Source organism: Talpa occidentalis, unplaced genomic scaffold, assembly GCF_014898055.3.
Source record: "Talpa occidentalis isolate TD23 unplaced genomic scaffold, MPIMG_talOcc4v2.1 talOcc4.17, whole genome shotgun sequence".
NCBI lineage: Eukaryota > Metazoa > Chordata > Mammalia > Eulipotyphla > Talpidae > Talpa > Talpa occidentalis.
In genome coordinates, this window is record NW_023601754.1 from 51043853 (window position 1) to 51061421 (window position 17569).

The 17569-nt window shown below is 63.2% G+C and overlaps 2 protein-coding genes across 2 annotated transcripts; one reads left to right on the forward strand and one right to left on the reverse strand.

The window, feature by feature from the left end:
* Positions 1 to 434: 434 nt before the first annotated feature.
* Positions 435 to 7615, reverse strand: A1BG (alpha-1-B glycoprotein). Its single transcript, XM_054697540.1, has 8 exons — positions 7537 to 7615; positions 6756 to 6821; positions 6230 to 6505; positions 5672 to 5944; positions 5190 to 5492; positions 4603 to 4899; positions 3963 to 4247; positions 435 to 490 (listed from the first exon to the last, which is right to left on the reverse strand). The coding sequence occupies exons 1-8, from the start codon at positions 7613 to 7615 to the stop codon at positions 435 to 437; spliced, it is 1635 nt and encodes a 544-aa protein (XP_054553515.1).
* Positions 7616 to 10063: 2448 nt separating this feature from the next.
* On the forward strand, positions 10064 to 16362 carry RPS5 (ribosomal protein S5). Its single transcript, XM_037517300.2, has 6 exons — positions 10064 to 10139; positions 10680 to 10788; positions 14919 to 15128; positions 15275 to 15403; positions 16035 to 16133; positions 16211 to 16362. The coding sequence occupies exons 2-6, from the start codon at positions 10681 to 10683 to the stop codon at positions 16277 to 16279; spliced, it is 615 nt and encodes a 204-aa protein (XP_037373197.1). The 5' UTR covers positions 10064 to 10139; position 10680; the 3' UTR covers positions 16280 to 16362.
* The last annotated feature ends 1207 nt before the right edge of the window (positions 16363 to 17569 follow it).

Sequence of the window (17569 nt, forward strand, 5' to 3'; positions counted from 1 at the left end):
CTGGCTGCGCTGTCTGACAGCCAGTGTCCAGGGTGGGGACAGGCCAGGGCAGGCCACCCGCGGGCCCAGGGGCAGCCCCGCACAAGTGGACAGCGCCACCTGCAGCATCCAGACAGGAGGCTGAAAGTGAGGCGGTCAGCGTGGGGAGGCCGAGGTCAGGCCCAGAGCATCTCAGAGATGATTCTTGGGGATGCCTCAGGGCAGGAGCACCCAAGGGCAGGGGGAAGCTTGGAAACTGTCACCCTGGCTGCTCCTACTCCCACCCTTTGTGGATTTCCAGGCTCGGCCTTTCTGGGGCCTGAGGACCTGGGGACTTTGCATCTGCTGTAGATGGGGTCCTGGGAACCTGGGGCCCCAGCAGGCCCAGTCCAGTGGAGGGGGGGGTGGATGTGGCCCAAGGCTGAACGGGGAGACCCAGAGTTCCCAGAGGGGAGCTAAACCTCAGAGGGGGGCAGGTGGCTTCTGGAGAAAATGGCAGCTAAGTTGGGCCCTGGGGAGCCAGAAGAAATTAGTCAGGTCAGAGAGGGACCTAAGGACAGGAGAGTAACAGGGACAAGGCTGAGAAGAGGGGCCTCCCTAGGGGCGCAAGGGTTAGTGTTAGCACTATGAAGCTATCGCCAGCTACTGCAGCCTGAGTGCGATCCCTGGCCAGGGAGCTACCCACATGGCGCAGCAGACCTCTCCTGTCTTGCCTGCTGCTCCCTTCAGCAGTGTGTTTCAGTGGATCTGCCTGTTCTGCTTCCCACTCTGTCTCTGGTGAGTCCTGTCACCCCCTACTTCTGCCCTGCACCCCAGCCCTTGTAGCATCAATAAATCAAAATCTGGGCCTCCCGGTGGCGTAGCGGTTGAGCGCTGGGTTGCGAAGCTGCCCGCAGCCTCTGCAGCGCCGGTTCGATCCCCGGCTGCTCCCCGGCCACCGGAGGAGGGCCCCACGTGGCGCACAGACCTCTCCTGCCGCCCGCTGCTCCCCTCAGCAGTGTCCTTCGGTCCTTCTGCCTGCTCTGCTCCCTGCTCTGGCTCTGGTGAATTCTCTCACCCTCCTGCGCTTCTGACTGTACCCAGTGCTTGTATAAATTAAAATAAATAAATAAATAAAGCACAAATGTTTAATGAAATATTAAAAATAAATAAATAAATCAAAATCTTAAAAAAAAAAAAAAGGCTGGGAGGAACAGGGGTGTCAACAAGAACAGGTGACAAGAGGCCATACGACCATCACAGCTGCCCCTAGAAGCGTCAGGAGTGGGTCTCGCTTTGCTACTGTTTGCCTCTCACCCTGTCGAAGGCCGTGGCTCCTTTCAGAACTTTGTGCCTCTGCCCAGGGCTCTTGTCTTAGTGGGCGCTGCGCTGACCGGGAGTCAGCACCGACACGGGAGGGGAGAGCACGAGAAGAGCTATAGGACCCAACACCCGTTAGGTTTGTGGGCTTGGGCGGGACAGCCCTTGGTAAGGGGGATGCTTTGGGGTCTGCTAGGAGAGGTTACGTTTTTTCGGCCGCTCTGGGCTATGAAAGAACAAAGTACTATGTGGAGACTGTAGAGACAAGTAAGAGTGTAACAGGCCTTAGCGAGGATGTGGGAAAATTGGAGCCTCATCTACTGCCAGTGGGAACGTAAAACAGTGCAATGACTATGGGAAACAGCCTGGTAGCTTCTTCCTTTCTTTTCTTTTCTTTTTAAATATGTATTTATTTATGCATACAAGAACGGGGGTACAGGCCAGATGTACAAGAGGGTGAGAGGATTCACCAGAGCCAGAGTGGGGAACAGAACAGGCAGATTGACCGAAACACCCTGCTGAGGGGAGCAGCGGGGAGGCAGGAGCGGTCTGCCGCACCATGTGGGTAGCTCCCTGGCCGGGGATGGAACTCGTGCTGCAGTGGCGGTGGACAGCTTCACAGGTTGTGTCCCAACCCCTTGTGCCACCAGGGAGGCCCTGAAGTCTCTAGTTTCCTAACCTAACTGTCACTTAGTATCATAGCATAAGCATTTTGTCATGTCATTAAAAACTCCTGAAGTTCCTTTTTTTTTTTCATTTTCAATAAGCTTCTTTTTAACTAATGCAGAAGATTCAAGTACTATTGATATAATTTAATGTACTTGCTAATTTAATTTACTTACTGTTATTCATCCCTGTCTACTTTGCAGATTTCTCCTGGCCAGGTGGATCAGACCTGGAAGTTTTGCCCCCACCTCAGGCACCCTCTGGGATGTGTGGGTGTGTATGGTACCCTGAGGTGGGGAGATTGTGGGGTCAGGGGGCTAAAGTTGTCCAGTATCAGGCTCAGGCCTCAAAGGAAGTGTTGTCCCCCCTCCAGTGTCCATACCTCTTCATCAGCAAACAGGCTGAATTCGGAGAAGAGCTGATTGTCAGGCAGAGGGTACAGCTGTTGAAAATCTCGGCCCACATACCATAGAGTTTTCAAAGGTCATCGAGGAAGTCCCATGTGGAGCAGTCGCCACAGGACATGGGGGCTGCATTCACACCCAGCTCTGCACCCACTGGGGCTCCCTGGGGCTCAGTTAAGAGTGGGAGAGGCGGGGCCTCCCTGGGGGCACAGGGATTAAGGTCTCAGTGCTATCAAGCTGTCCACAGCCACCCCAGCACGAGTTCGATCCCTGGCCGGGGAGCTGACCCCCAGGGCGCAGCGACCTCTCCTGTCTCCCCGCTGCTCCCCGCAGCAGTAGATTTCACTGGATCCACATGTTCTGCTCCCCGCTCTGTCTCTCCTCTCACCCCCGCACCTCTGGCCTGCACCCCAGCTCTTCTATGCAGAAATAAATTTTTTGAAAAGAAATCTTCAAACTCCATCGACACCCGTGTATTTCATTACATGCAAATTAAATGCTAAGGAAATTGATTTTCAAAGATTAGGTTTAAATCCGTTTAAGTCAGGAAATTACTTCTTTGTGTAATAAAAAGTTTAAACCTTCAGATAGTTCAAGGTGATGAAGCTGCCACTATTTGAATGTTCTTAATCCACAGAAAAGTAATTTCCTATTATTTCAAACCTATTTTTAATCTTAATATTGAGCTGTCCTTAATGTTTGCCCCAAAAAATCCATCTAAACGTCTACTCTAAGCGCCCGAAAAAGGAGGACTAAATGGGAAGCGGACGGCGGGAACAGCCACCCACCCAGACGCGCAGACCGGGAGTCGCCCCAAGGGGCACAGCCCGCGGGATTGAGAGCGATAAGGGGGTGCCGCAGCCCCCCGCCAGCCTCTGGGCAAGGAGGGGCCCGGGAGGGGCCCAGGAGGGGCTCGCATCACGGAGAGGAGACGGAGCCCGCGCAGCCCGCGGCCTGGCTCTGGAGTCCCACGGCCGCTGCGGGGCTGGTCGGCGCCCAGGGGCCCACCCCAGGGAGGAACACGGAGCCGCCACCCTCCCGGCCTCGCGCTCCGCGGGGGTCCCGGCCCCGCAGCTGCTGCGTCCAGCGCCCCGGGACCGCCAGACGCGCCCCCCAGCTCGGGTGCGGAGGGCTGGCGTGTCCGCAGCCCAGGCTGCCCCTCCTCCGCCCGGAGCAGGACAAGGTCATCGCGGGAGGTGAGGGCCGCAGCCCTGCCCTGGCCGCGGGGTCCAGCCCGCGCCCCACCCCGCACGCCGGGCTGCCGCTGACCAGGGACCACTCGGGATCTGCGCCTTTATTGGTTCCCGCAGGAACAGGGGAGCCCCCCGCCCCCCCCACAGCGGCCTCCACAGCAGCGCAGCGGTCGCTGGGATGGTCCTCCCCGGGGCGCCAGCGAGGCCGCGGCCATCAGCCTGGACGGACAGGGCAGAGGAGGGGAGGCCTGACCCGCGGCTGGCGCACGACATGGGGCCGCGGGCGGGAAAGGAGCGGCTTGGGGGCGCCCACACGCGCCGGGCCTCCAGCCCCCGACTTCGGACACCCCCCTCCCCTGTCTGGCGGGGTGGGGGCGGGGCGGGGCGGGCGGGGGCGGGCGGGGGCGGGGCCGGGCCTCACCTGCCACCTGCAGCTGCACCGGCGCGCTGGGCTCCGACCGGAAGGGGCCGCGGTCCCAGGAGCCGTAGCGGCAGGTGTAGGCGCCCGCGTGCTGGGGGCCCACGAAGGGCAGCACCAGGTCGGCCGCCCCGTCCGCGTCCCGGTGCGCGTGCGCCCGCACCTCGCCGTCCCGCAGCAGCTCGAAGAACACCCCGGGCAGCGGGCTCCGGCAGCGCAGGACGGCGTCGGCGCCCGCGGCCACCGCCCCGCTCCACAGCGCCTGCAGCGTGGGCGCCGGCGCCAGCCCTGCGGGGAGGCCGTGAGGGCGGGCACCCCGCAGCGCCCCGCGCCCGCGCCGCGCTCCCCTGCCGCCCCGGGTCGCGCCTGGCCAAGCCGGTCCGGGCCCTCCCCCTCCACGCCGCGGGGCCCGCCTGTGGCGGGGGGGGGGCGAGGACGGGGGGGGGCCTCGGGGTGCAGCCAGGAGGGGGCGCGGCCAGGACCGGGGCCGCGCCTGCCCCCGTGACCTGCGCGCGGCGGAGACCGATGGCGGAATCAGGCACACACCGGCCGGGGGACGGGCAGGCGGGTGCGGGCAGCGGCCTCCGCAGACGCGGGCCGCGCGGGGGCGACCGGCGGGGGGGCGCCCCCCGGCCCCGCTCACCGTCCAGGCGCAGCTCCAGGCTCGCGCTGGGCGCCGAGCCCGCGCGGGGCGTCGCGGGGTCCACGTAGCTGCAGCTGTAGTTGGCCGCGTCCGCCGCCGACACCGAGGGCAGCTGGAAGTCGGCGCGGGCGCCCTCGGGGCTCAGCACGGCCTGCACCTGGCGGCCCGCCCGGTCCTCGCGCTGCAGCACGAAGCGCAGCCCCGCGCGGGGCGCCTCGCACCGCAGCCGCACGAGGGAGCCGCGCGCGGGGCTCGGGGTCGCGGGCTCCGCGGAGAACTGGGGCGCCGGCAGCGACCCTGAGGGGAGGCGGCGGCTGAGCGGGGCCTGCGGGTCGACCCGACGCCCCGCCGAGCCCACCGCCCGCCTGCCCGGGCCTCGCGCGGACTCGCTCCGCGCGTCCCGGCCGCTTCGTGGGTCCGCGCAGCAGCCTCGGGGCCGGGGCGCGCTCGCCGGGCCTCTGGGGAGCCCCGGGGTCACCCGCGCGCGGGGGGCGCGCCGTCGCGGGGCCTCGAGGCGGCCGTGGGCTTGCTCCGTCCGCCTTCGGGGACACCGAGGCCGGGAGCTGGGCCGCCGCGCCCGGGCTCACCGTCGCTCACGAGCAGCTCCACCGGCGCGCTGTGCTCGGACCAGGCCCCGCTCTCCGCGTGCAGCCGGTAGCGGCAGGTGTAGCGCCCGCCCGACAGCGCCGCCGCGCCGTCCTCCGGCAGGTGGAAGTGGACGCGGTCCAGGTGCGCGCTGCTCAGGCGCACCCGCAGCGCCTCCTCCCCGCGCCGCAGCTGGAAGTGCACCCTGGGCAGGGGCGCCACGCACTGCAGGGTCGGCTGGTCCCCGGGGCCCGCCAGGGCCGCCAGGCGTCTGTCCACCTGCAGGGTCGGTGGCGGCGGCGCGGCTGCAAAGGGGGGGGCGTTGAGGAGCGGGGCGACACCCCAGCCGGGGCGTTTCCCCCGGACCTTCCTCGGCCCAGCCTCCCGCACCCCCACCCGCGCTCGGGTAGGGCCATCCAGGCCTGGGGCGGCTCCAAGGCGGAGCCGCCGTCCTCCTCCAGGAAGCCCTCCGGCCGCCGCTCACCCAGCTTCTCCACGGTCACGGCGGCGCTGGGCGGCGAGGGCGCGCCCTCTGCGTGGGTCCGGTAGCTGCAGCTGTAGTTGCCGGCCTGGTGCACGGGGAAGGCGGCCTCCAGGGCGTCGGGGGCCTCCGCTGTCTCCAGAAACGCGTCATCGCCCTCCCGCCTCAGCAGGAAGGTCACCCCCGGCAGCCCCGCGCGGCAGAGCAGGTCGGCGTTGCGCTCCGGCGTGACCCAGGACACCCCGCGCGCGCGCAGCGAGGGGGGCGCCAGGGACCCTGCAGGAGGCGGCAGGGGCGCTGGGCGCGGGGTTCTGCCAGACGGGGGGACCCTGAGGCCCAGCCCGCCGGACCTGGCGCCCGAAGGACGCAGGGCGCACCCGGGCGCGTTGCAGGCAGAGGGAGGCGGGGAAGCCCCCCCATCTAGACCTGGGGCCCCGCGGAGACCCCAGCACCTGAGGCCGCACAGGAGCCGGCGGGGCGCGAGCCCAGGGTCACCGGTCAGCGCCGGCGGCAGCGGGGGTGGCCCGGGATGGACGCCCCGCCCGCGCGGGGGTCACGCACCTGGGCCGGCCACCTCCAGGACGTCGCTCATGGAGGTCCAGCCTTGGCCCAGGCCGGAGCGGCAGCGGAAGCGGACGGGGCCCTGGGCCACGGCCCCGACGGGGAAGCGGTGCTCCAGGGCCGGGAACCCCAGGTCCACCCGCTGCCACGCCGCCCCGGCCTTGAACAGCTCGAACTGCGCGGTGGCCAGGCGCGCCCGGCACAGCAGCGTCAGGCCGGCCCAGGGCTCCCGCGGCGACTCGGGCTCTGCCCACAGCACCGGGGTCGTCTCCACCACTGCGGGCAGGCGTCAGCGTGAGCGCGGGCGCGGACAGGCGCCACCCCGCCCGACCCCCCCAGCCCCCCAGGCTCCCCTGCCCGCGCCCGGGGCCTGGCCTGGCGGGAGCAGGGAAGGGGCCGCGCCCCCCCACCCGCTGGGCACTCACTCACGGCCGCCTCGGTCACTGGGCCCAGGGCGAGACCTGCGGAGACCACACCTGTCAGGCCCGCTCGGGCGCTCCCCTCGGGGGCCCGGCCCGGTGCTCACCCGCCAGTGTCAGCAAGGCCAGTGCCCACATCCTGCTTCTCCGGTCGCCGCCGCCGTCTGTGCGGCCTGCCAGCGGGGCCACGGGCACTGACCCTGCCTCAGCCCTTCCCAGAAGGCAGGGCGCCCCCACCCCCCGGGGCAAAGGGCGAGCCTCGTGCCTGGGGCCGCATCGACCTCGGACAGCTGACCCTGACCCCGACAGCCTCGCCGAGGCCAAGCCGCGTGATAAAGACTTAAAATGACAGCACAGACGTAAATGGCAGGAGATCGCCACCTCGGGGAAGGAGAAACTCCGTGATGAGATGAAATTGAGGTCAACATAAAAGTTAAGAACAAACAAGACGAAAACCAGTTGAGGGGCCTTTCTGGGGCACAGGGGTTAAGGCGTATCCTGTGAAGCTGTCCGCAGCCTCTGCAGCACGAGTTCCATCCCCGGCCAGGGAGCTGCCCACATGGCGCAGCAGACCCCTCCTGTCTCCCTGCTGCTCCCCTCAGCAGTGGATCTCAGTAGATCTGCCTGTTCTGCTCCCCACTCTGTCTCTGGGGAGTCCTCTCACCCCCTGCACCTCTGGCCTGCGCCCCAGCTCTTGTGTGCATAAGTAAATAGATCTTTCACAAAATAAAAACCAATTGCAGAGATGAAGGGAAAGGATGCAGAGAGAAGTAACAGCTGGCACAGAAGGACTGAGGAATGTAGCTGCCAGAGCCCCGCGCAGAATAAGCCTGAACTGCGGACAGTCAGTCACAAAACAACAGAACCGCAATCCCTGTTCGCTTTCACCCACGCACTGAAATGACAGGGAGGACTGGTTCGCAGCCACACGGAACAGGACCAGGAGCACGTTGCAGGTGAGGGCCATCGCCTCTGCTTAGGGGTCTGGGCACCCTGCACGTGCTGGCAGGACCGGCGCCCCTCCCCCGGGAGCTGGAGGTGGGGAGGCCCAGCGCTTTCTGCGTGTCCCCAAGACCATCTTGGATTCTTTCTGTGTGGGTGACTCGCAGCCTCGGAGGCCCCTTTGCACGGGGCAGTGGCTTGCAGGCCTGCTCTGGTGGCCAGCTGGGGACAGCTGGGGCCCAGTCAGCCCCTGCAGGAGCAGCCGGCAGAGGTGGCCCCTCTACTCTCCTCTCCGCAGCCCCAGCCCTGGGCCTTGGGCTCCACTCTGAATCCATTTCCTGGGAGCCTGGGGGTTGGGCCAGCCGGGCCTGCTGGGCAAATCGGCCTCACTGGGAGAAGAGTGCCCTGCCCTGCTGGCTTCCCAGTCAGGGGCAGCAGTGACCCCTTCCCTGCGCCACCTGGAGGCCTGCGGGCGCCCATGGCCGCCGCCTGCGCAGCGGCCTCTGCTCCCATTTCCACGTTGAAGTGGGAGCAGGCTGGGGGGGGGCTCTGTCAGTTTTGGGGGGAAAGTGACAGGGTTGGGGGATCCTCTGGGTCTGCTGAGTGAGGGTGACGCAGGCCTCTTCCTGCCCCAGCCTCCTGCAGCCCCACCCCAGGGCCTCCATGGCCAAGGTGGGCTGAGAATCCCTGTTGCTCCAGCCACCTCCTGGGCCCATATAGCCCCACAGAGCCTGAGGCCGCTGCTCTGCCAGGGCCTGGGCACTGCTCCTGTGCGGACACTTGAGTCCACCTCCCTGCGCAGGAGCGGGCGCCGTCCTGAGAAGGGAAGCCTGAGATGCTACTGTGCCGGCCTCTCTCCAGGGCTCTGGAACCAGCAGGGACAGGCCCGCCGGTGTTGCGTTGAGCACCTGCTGTGTACACTGGTGGTGGGGGCAGGGCTGAGCACCTGCTGTGTACACTGGTGGTGGGGGCAGGGCTGAGCACCTGCTGTGTACACTGGTGGTGGTGTTATAGGACAGGGAGAGGGTCAGCCCAAACCCCGCAAACCTGCCTATTCTACATGGGTTCTGCCACCCGCCGCATCAACACAAAACATATGAGACTTTAATGGGAACGAACTTTAATAAAACTAGGAAACAATACAGGAAAGGCAAAGAATCTAGTTTCTAAATCAAGCACCAAAATTTACCCATCCCCTCGTGGGTAAAACTCCATCCAAATGGGATCGGCCCAGAACAAGGCCCCAAAGCCTGCTACAAGTCTAAAGCATCTTCCAGTGGGGACCCACAGAAAAGGGTCACAAACAACCAGACAAGCCCGGAAGGAAAAGAGCAAAATCAACATCAAGATAAAAGCTGCCACTGTCACCTCCCCACAGGTCTCACCCACATCTGTGTCACCCCATCCACGACCAAAAGACAAGCGCAGTTTCTTCACGTGTCTCTAGGCTCCATGTGCCTCCTCCAGGTCTCCTGGCTCCATCCTGCTTCCTTCCTCAGTCTCTTCTGCAGCTTCTCCTCTTCCTGCTCAGCTCCACCCTCCCTTGGGTGGGGCAGGGAACCTCCCCCTCTCCTGGGGACCACCCTGTTGCAGTGGGGGCAGGGCTGAGCACCTGCTGTGTACACTGGTGGGGGCAGCGCTGAGCACCTGCTGTGTACACTGGTGGGGGCAGGGCTGAGCACCTGCTGTGTACACTGGTGGTGGGGGCAGGACTGAGCACCTGCTGTGTACACTGGTGGGGGCAGGGCTGAGCACCTGCTGTGTACACTGGTGGTGGGGGCAGGACTGAGCACCTACTGTGTACACTGGAGGGGGCAGGGCTGAGCACCTGCTGTGAACACTGGAGGGGGCAGCGCTGAGCCAGGGGCATGGGGCAGGGCGGTCCTGGGGCAGCCCTGGAGCTGTGGGAGGAGCGTCCCCAGGGTGTGGGGGGTGAGGGGTGCACGCCCTCTTGGAGGCCGAGGTGGGCTGGAGGACGTGGGAGACGCGCGTGGCCAGGCCCGGAAACCAGCTCCGCAAGGCGCCACCGCGCCACGTGGCCGCCGCCTCCGGGGAGCCCGCCAGGGCGCGTCCACGCCGCCGAGGTCGCGGGCAGCCCCGGGGACGCGCGCGCGCCGCCCGGATCGCGGCGGACACTGAGGCGCACCCCCGCGCGTGCAGGACCGGGAGGGCGGCGGGCGCGGCTTCGGGCCAGTGCGCGGTGCAACAGGGGCGCCGCCGGCCGGTGCCCTCACTAGAGATGGCGGCGCGGGCCGCAGGGCCGGTACCGGAAGGCGGACTTCCGCCCGGCCCGCGAGTCGGGCCGCGTCGGCGACGGCGCATGCGCAGGGCGGCTACGTGCGGCGAGAGGCGCGGAGGGCGCCGTTGCCTCCTCGCTCGGGCCCAGTTCGTGACTCCTCGAGCGTTTGTGCGCACGCGTCACCTCCGTTGACCCGGAAGTTTTCCTCTCCTTTAAAAGGCCCGGCCCGCGGGCCGCGGCCTCTTCCTGTCTGTGCTAGGCAGCGCGTGGTCGGCGCCGAGCGATCCAGACGCCCCGGCTGCACCCTCAGGTGAGGCTCCCGCGGGGCCGGGGGCCGGAGGGGCGGCTCCGGGGTCCTCCGGGGGCGCCCGTGGGCCCCGGTGGGCCCGCGCGGCCCCGAGCGCGAGTGCTGAGGCGCCGCGCAGGCGCCGGAAAGTTCTCCGGCCGCGGCCGCCCGACCCGGCGCGCCCCCCCCCGGCTCCCCGGGGGCCCCGGCGTCCTGAGGGGCAGCGCGGGCGGCCCCCGCGGCCCCCTCGCCCGGAAGCCCCGCTCCGTGGCGGCACGCGGAAACGCGAGGGCGGGCGCCCGCGTCCAGAGCAGCTGCCCCGCCCGGTGCTCGGCGCGTCCCGGGCTTGACCCCCGCGGGCGGCCGTCGGAGCTGTGGACGCCCCTATCCAGCCGCGGCCCGCGCCGCGCCCAGCGGCCCTGGGGTTCGGGGCGGGAGGGCCCGACAGCTCGCGTGGTTCCCCGGGGCTCGGGGTGACGAGCCGACGTCCAGGCGCACGTCGGCTGTTCGCGCCCTCAGGGCGCGGGCGCGGCGGGCGGCCCCCCTGACGGTGTCTGTCCCCAGGATGACCGAGTGGGAGACGGCCGCGCCCGCGGTGGCGGAGACCCCCGACATCAAGCTCTTCGGGAAGTGGAGCACTGATGACGTGCAGATCAATGACATTTCCCTGCAGGTGAGGGTTTGTGCGCCCCGTCGAGGGTGGAGACTGGAAGGTCTGACAGGTAAAGGGCCTCCCTGGCCCGCCGCACAGCTCGCTCCGAATCTCCTTGAGCCTTGTGGAGAGGGTGCTAGAGTGCGAGACAGGACGGGCTTCCTCTGAGGTAGCTGCACGGTCCACGCGCTGCTTTCGCAGACAGGTGCACTAGCAGGTCACAGAGTTGGCGTTTTCAGGTCCACGTGCCAGACGTTCTTGCAACTGTGGAATCCAGCTCCAGCAGCACGTGTTTTGGGGCCTTGGGGAATACCGGGTGCTTTATATGACAAATTCGGACCATCAGGTGCTTGTACTTCAGTCTTTACTGTGCACTGTGCCGCTACCCCGGAACCATTGGTTGAGTGTTTCCCTCACAGATGGCCGGGATCGGCTTGTGACTGAATACCTGGGTGCATTTCCCCACTCGGCTTTTCCCATGGCTTTATGTGTCTGTCCTTATGCCAGTACTACGCTGCCTTGACTGTAGCTTTAATCAGGAAATGTGAGTCCGCTGTCTACACCGTGCTATTTTACTCTTTGCCTCATTAGGAGTTTTTGTGGGCCCTTCAGAAAATTTAAAAAAAAAAAATTAGTATTTGATTGCATTCATACAAAGACAAAATTCAGTTTGGATTATATATTTTCTGACTTTGAAAGAAATTTCTTTGTCAAACCTGGGACGTCTGCACTGTTCCTAATGGAGAATTCAGCTTGTTATTGACTCTTAATGTCTGGAAGATTGTTGTCCTTCGAGGCTACGTTGGGGGTGTGGTCTGGAAACATAACAGGGCCAGATAATAAAAGTTAGACTTTGCAGACCACACGTGGTCTCTGCCCTCCTGTGTTTGCTTCCTTCTGTCCTTCCTTCCTTTCTTTCTTTTATTTACTTATTTTTTTGGTGGGGGCTGGGAGTGGTCACAATTCTTAAAACATAAGACTTTTCACCTTCCCCTGGTGCTGTCTTAGGGTTTGCAGAAGCACAACTCAGTGAGGCACTGAGGGTCTCCCTGGTTGAAAGTTCTGCTACAATCCACCATGAGTCCAAGTGATTTAACCAGAGCCTTGCTAGGAGATTGGTGTTTTAATTTTTTCCTGTACACCGAAGCCCTCCATGAACACCCATTTATTTCTGTATTTGTCCATCTTAGATACTAGGCTGTCCTGCCAGTATTGTAATCTATGTTGCTTGTTTAATTTGTTTTTGTTTTTATTTTTTTTTTAATTTATTTATTGATGCATACAAGAACTCGGTTCAGGCCAGAGGTGCAGGGGGGTGAGAGGCTTCACCAGAGGCAGAGTGGGGAACAGAACAGCCAGATCGACCGAAATACACCACTGAGGGGAGCAGCAGGGAGACAGGAGAGGTCTGCTGCGCCATGTGGGTAGTTCTCTGGCTGGCCGGGGATTGCACTTGTACTGCAGAGGCTGCCGACAGCTTCATAGTGCGGTGCTTAACCCCTTGTGCCACAAGGGAGGCCCTGTTTTGTTTTTTAAAGATCGATTTACATGTAGAAGAACTGTTTTATAGGCCAGAGGGGGGTGTGAGAGGGGATTCACCAGAGACAGTGGGGAGCAGGACAGGCAGATGTCCTGAAATACTCTGCCAAGGGTAGCAGCGGGGAGACAGGAGAGATCTGCTGCGCCTTACGTAGGTCAGCTTCCTGGTGGGGATCAAGTGCGGGCAATAGTGGTGATAGCCCTGAGATGTTCTGTAGGCCACCAGACATATCTTGATCCTTGTGTTTGTAGAAACACATGTTTTTATATATTGGTGTTACCTTGGGTGTACAGGCCAGAAGTGTGGGGTGGGGGGCAGTGAGGACTCAACAGAGATAGAGCAGGGAGCAGAACAGGCAGGCTGACCAAATCCACTGCTGAGGGGAGCAGCGGGGAGACAGGAGAGACCTGCTGCTCCTTACGAGGTCAGCTTCCTGGTAGGGATCAAGTGCAGGCAATAGTGGTGATAGCCTGAGATGTCCTCTAGGCCACCAGACATATCTTGATCCTTGTATTTGTAGAAACACATGTTTTTATATATTGGTGTTACCTTGGGTATATATATATATATTTTTTTATTATTATTTTTTTTTTAGAATTTTTATGCATACAAAAGCTGGGGTACAGGGCAGAAGTGTGGGGTGGGGGGCAGTGAGGACTCACCAGAGACAGAGCAGGGAGCAGAACAGGCAGACTGACAAAATCCACTGCTGAGGGGAGCAGCGGGGAGACAGGAGAGGTCTGCTGCGCCCTGTTGGTTTCTCCCTGGCCAGGGATTGAACTCATGCTGCGATGGCTCTGGTTAGTTTCATAGGTTGCATCTTTTTTTTTTTTTTTTTTTTAATAGAGGCATGTTTTATTTATTTATTTGTTTGTTTGTTTTGTTTATACATGCACTGGGTACAGTCAGAGGCGTGGGAGGGTGAGAGGATTCACCAGAGCCAGAGCGGGGAGCAGAGCAGGCAGAAGGACCGAAGGACACTGCTGAGGGGAGCAGCGGGCGGCAGGAGAGGTCTGCACGCCATGGGGGACCCTCCTCCAGTGGCCGGGGAGCAGCTGCGGATTGAACCAGTGCCGCAGAGGCCGCGGGCAGCTTCACAACCCAGCGCTTCACCGCTGCACCACCGGGGAGGCCCTCATAGGTTGCATCTTAACCCTTTGTGCCACCAGGGCAACACCCCCCCCCTTTATTTATTTATTTATTTATTTATTGTATGCATATAAAAGATGAGCTGTAGGCCAGAGGTGCTGGGGGAGGCTGAGAAGATTCACCAGAGGCAAAGAATGTGGAGCAGAATAGGCAGAATGCCTGGAGTACACTGCTGAGGGAAGCAGTGGCCCAGACAAGTCTGCCATGTGGATCAGCTCCCTGGCTAGGGATCAAAATCGTGCTGCGGTGGCTGCCGATAGCTTCAGAGTGCTGAGACTTAAACCCTTGTGCCACCAAGGAGGCCCCCTGGGTATATTTTCTTTTTCTTTTTTTTTTTAAGATTTTTTTTTTTTTTTTAAAGAGGCATGTATTTTTATTTATGTGTTTGTTTGTTTGTTTGTTTGTTTATACATGCACTGGGTACAGTCAGAAGCGCGGGAGGGCGAGAGAATTCCCCAGAGCCAGAGCGGGGAGCAGAGCAGGCTTCCAGAAGGACCGAAGGACACTGCTGAGGGGAGCAGCGGGCGGCAGGAGAGGTCTGCGCGCCATGTGGGACCCTCCTCTGGTGGCCGGGGTGCAGCCGGGGATCGAACCGGCGCCGCAGAGGCCGCGGGCATCTTCGCAACCCAGTGCTCAACCGCTGCGCCACCGGGGAGGCCCCGCTTGGGTATATTTTCTAAAATAAATTTTTATCAAAATAACCTGGACGTACTGGGCCTCCCTGGTGGCGCAGGGGCTTTAGTCCCAGCACCGTGAAGCTGTCGCCAGCCACTGCGGCCTGAGTTCCATCCCCGGCCTGGGAGCTGACCCATAGGATGCAGCAGACCTCTCCTGTCTCCCCGCTGCTCCCCTCAGCAGTATGTTTCAGTAAATCTGCCTGGTCTGTTGCACCCTCTGGTGAGTCCTGTCACCCCCGCGCCTCTGGCCTGTACCGCAGTTCTTGTGTGCATGAATAAATAAAAATCAATCTTTAAAAAAATACAACACTGAGTTTTAGTTGTACAGTGTTATAAGGTAGCAGCTGTGTATTCTACGTCGTGTTGACCAGAGCTCTAGTTTTCATTCCTCACATGCAGTTGCTCTGATTTCAACCTGTGGTGCTGTTCACATGTTTTGTTGGGAAATGTCTGTGTAAGAATTCCTGCTCAGGGGTGCTTTCGGGACAGTGTTTCTCTGGGGTTGATTTCCCCCAACAGCGGCCACCAGGCCACATTTAGGTAAGTTTTTAGGTGTCAAAACCGACGGTGCTGTTGGCATACTCTGCAAAATGGGGGTTATGGACTTTAATGTTTATTTTCCCCACCGTCTCACATTAGAAGTTACTTGGGTTTTGGTTTTTTCTCACAACCAAGCCCCCGTGTGGGGTGCAGCCCTCCTTGGGTGCTCAGGTCTTCTGGTCCCTGGCCAGGGCCCATCCTGCTTCTGACCGCGGCCCCCCCATGCCCTCTCCCTGCTACCGCAGGACTACATTGCCGTGAAGGAGAAGTATGCCAAGTACTTGCCCCACAGCGCAGGCCGCTATGCCGCCAAGCGCTTCCGCAAGGCTCAGTGCCCCATCGTGGAGCGCCTCACCAACTCCATGATGATGCACGGCCGCAACAATGGGAAGAAGCTCATGACCGTCCGCATCGTCAAGCATGCCTTCGAGATCATCCACCTGCTCACAGGCGAGGTAGGGCAGTGAAGCCAGGCGGGGCAGCGTGGCCCCAAAGCCACCCGCCCCAGCTGTCCATGCTGGGCTCCTCGTGGCTTGAGGGACGAGATTGGGCGAGGGGGCCGGATTCCGGGCTCACCGGCCCCCTCCTCCCCCCCTCCTAGAACCCCCTGCAGGTCCTGGTGAATGCCATCATCAACAGCGGCCCCCGGGAAGACTCAACCCGCATTGGGCGAGCCGGGACTGTGAGGCGGCAGGCCGTGGATGTGTCCCCGCTGCGCCGTGTGAATCAGGTGGGCCCGGGGCTTTGGCACACATGCCTGGGCAGGAACAGCCACTAGGCCCTGGTGGAGTCCTGCCTGGGGCCAGAGAGAGAGGCTGTGTCAAGGGCTCATCCCTGTCAACGTGTTTTACTTGGAGTGTCATTTCCTCCAGGAAGCCTTCCTGGATTCCTACATCACGCAGGGCACATCCAAGCTCTGGGCCTTCTCCCGGGCAGTGTTCGGCTGATTTGTAGTTGGGCTTGGATGTGTGTTTTCTTGGACCACATGCGCCATTCTCGCCTATTCTCCCTTAACACTTCCCTGGGTAGCCCTAGAACAGGGACATTCTGCCCCATCGTCCCTCCTGAGGAATTTGACAGGCTCGCTTGTCCAGTGTCTGTCGCTGCTCCAGTTTACGTAGCTCTCCCCAGTGGGGCCTTTGCACTTGGCCCTGCAGTCGGGTTCCAGCTAAGAGCACGTGCCTGTGGGGGTCTGGATTATCACACCGCATCGGGCGGTGCTGCGGGCTCCCGCCGGGACCTGGGCCAGTGGGTAGCAACATGGTGGAGGGTATGTGTGGGGACTTAGGGCTGGAGGACTGCTCCTGCCTACTCTGGGGGCCCCCCCTGAGCCCCAAGCTCAGTTGGCCTGTGCTCCTCAGGCCATCTGGCTGCTGTGCACAGGGGCCCGGGAGGCCGCCTTCCGGAACATCAAGACCATTGCTGAGTGCCTTGCTGACGAGCTCATCAATGCTGCCAAGGTGGGTGAGGCCCCATGGGGACCAGTGTGTCGTGGGGGGCCCCGCCCCATTCACAGCTAACCTCTGCCTCCCTGCAGGGCTCTTCCAACTCCTACGCTATCAAGAAGAAGGACGAGCTAGAGCGTGTGGCCAAATCCAACCGTTGATCACCAGACTGCAGCCCCAATAAACCTGCCTGTCTGCCCTTGAGGCAGCTGCACCCAGTGTGCTACTGTGTCTACTTCTGGGGGGATACTCGGGGTGGGGGCCAGGGTGCTTCTCTGGGGACTTGGATTCTTCAGGAACTGCGGGTGCTGGGAAGCACGCTTGACTCAACCCGGCACTGGGGTGCGGGCCTGGAGGGTTCCAGCCACCTTGGAATGAGAGGGCGGGGTGTGGGCAGCCCAGAGGTCACTGGTCCAGGAGGGGCTCGGCGGGTGTCCACCCTCCTGAGGGTGTTGGCTGGGAGCATCTGCAGGGAGAGGGAGCCCAGCCCTGCGCATGGGCCCTGGGCATCCCCAGACTCTTGCCCACCGGCTGGTAGGAGCCTCCTTATTCAGTTCTTGGGGGTCTGCCCTCCCCCCCCCCCCCCCCAGGACTGCAGCTTACCTCCCCTGCCCTCCTGTGCGTGCAGCCGGGTCCTGGGCACCCCTGCAGGCCGGGCCACCCAGGTCCCCCCCACCGGGAGCTCACAAGTGGGGTCCTGGGGGGGTCCCCAAGGGAGGCGGAGGTGGCCCACCCAAGGGCCCGCGGTGCCACGGCCCTGTCAACCTGTGCCTTCCGCCCCCCACCCCCGCCATCCGGCCGGTCAGCCTGGTGTTCACCTTGGTGACACCCGCCTTGGGGGCGGGGCTGGCGGTCGGACTCGTCTGGCGGGTGCCTGGGAGCTGGAGGGGTGGCCGTCCACCGCCCGTGCCCTCCTACAGGGAGGGGCGCCAGTGCCAGCCTCTGCAGGCTGTGGACTGGGGTCAGAACAGGCAAGGACTCGCCAGCGGAGGGAGGAGTTGCCAACAGGTAGGAAGAGCCCATTGCCTGTTGGGGTCCCTGCCCCTCCCCGGGCTCCCCCCTCCCTGCTCAGTGCTGCTTCCGGGCCCCTCTTCCTGGGACTTGGTGTCTTCCTGGCCTGTCTCCCCCTCCCTGGAGTCTTCCCGCTGCCCCTGCCCACCGCCTGCCAGCTCTCCCGGGAGCGCCCGCTCTCTCCAGGCGGGAGCTCGGTCCAGCGGGGTCGTCCGGCGCGCGCGCCCCCGGCCCGCGCAGAGGTACCCGCGCCCCCGCGCCGCCCGGGCCCCTGTCCGGCGGCGCCCGCGCCAGCCCGCCGGCCCCGCGCCGCCCGCCGCGGCCCCCCCGGCCGCGCCGGCCCCGCCAGCCCCTGCCCGCGGCTCCTCCTCCGGGTGACCCTGCCCGCGTCGGGGTGACCGCGCCGGCGTCCGGCCCCGAACCTGCTCGCTCCCGCCGCG

What these genes read in the sequence shown, in the direction of transcription:
- A1BG (XM_054697540.1), bottom strand. Translation starts at nt 7,615, where the DNA reads ATGGCCCTCACCTGCAACGTGCTCCTGGTCCTGTTCCGTGTGGCTGCG. An exon ending in GGCCTTGCTGACACTGGCGG is followed by an intron (nt 6,506 to 6,755) that starts GTGAGCACCGGG and finishes GCCTGCCCGCAG; the next exon opens with TGGTGGAGACGACCCCGGTG. An exon ending in GGAGCTGCTCGTGAGCGACG is followed by an intron (nt 4,900 to 5,189) that starts GTGAGCCCGGGC and finishes GCCTCCCCTCAG; the next exon opens with GGTCGCTGCCGGCGCCCCAG.
- RPS5 (XM_037517300.2), top strand. Translation starts at nt 10,681, where the DNA reads ATGACCGAGTGGGAGACGGCCGCGCCCGCGGTGGCGGAGACCCCCGAC. An exon ending in TCCACCTGCTCACAGGCGAG is followed by an intron (nt 15,129 to 15,274) that starts GTAGGGCAGTGA and finishes CCCCCCTCCTAG; the next exon opens with AACCCCCTGCAGGTCCTGGT. An exon ending in AGCTCATCAATGCTGCCAAG is followed by an intron (nt 16,134 to 16,210) that starts GTGGGTGAGGCC and finishes GCCTCCCTGCAG; the next exon opens with GGCTCTTCCAACTCCTACGC.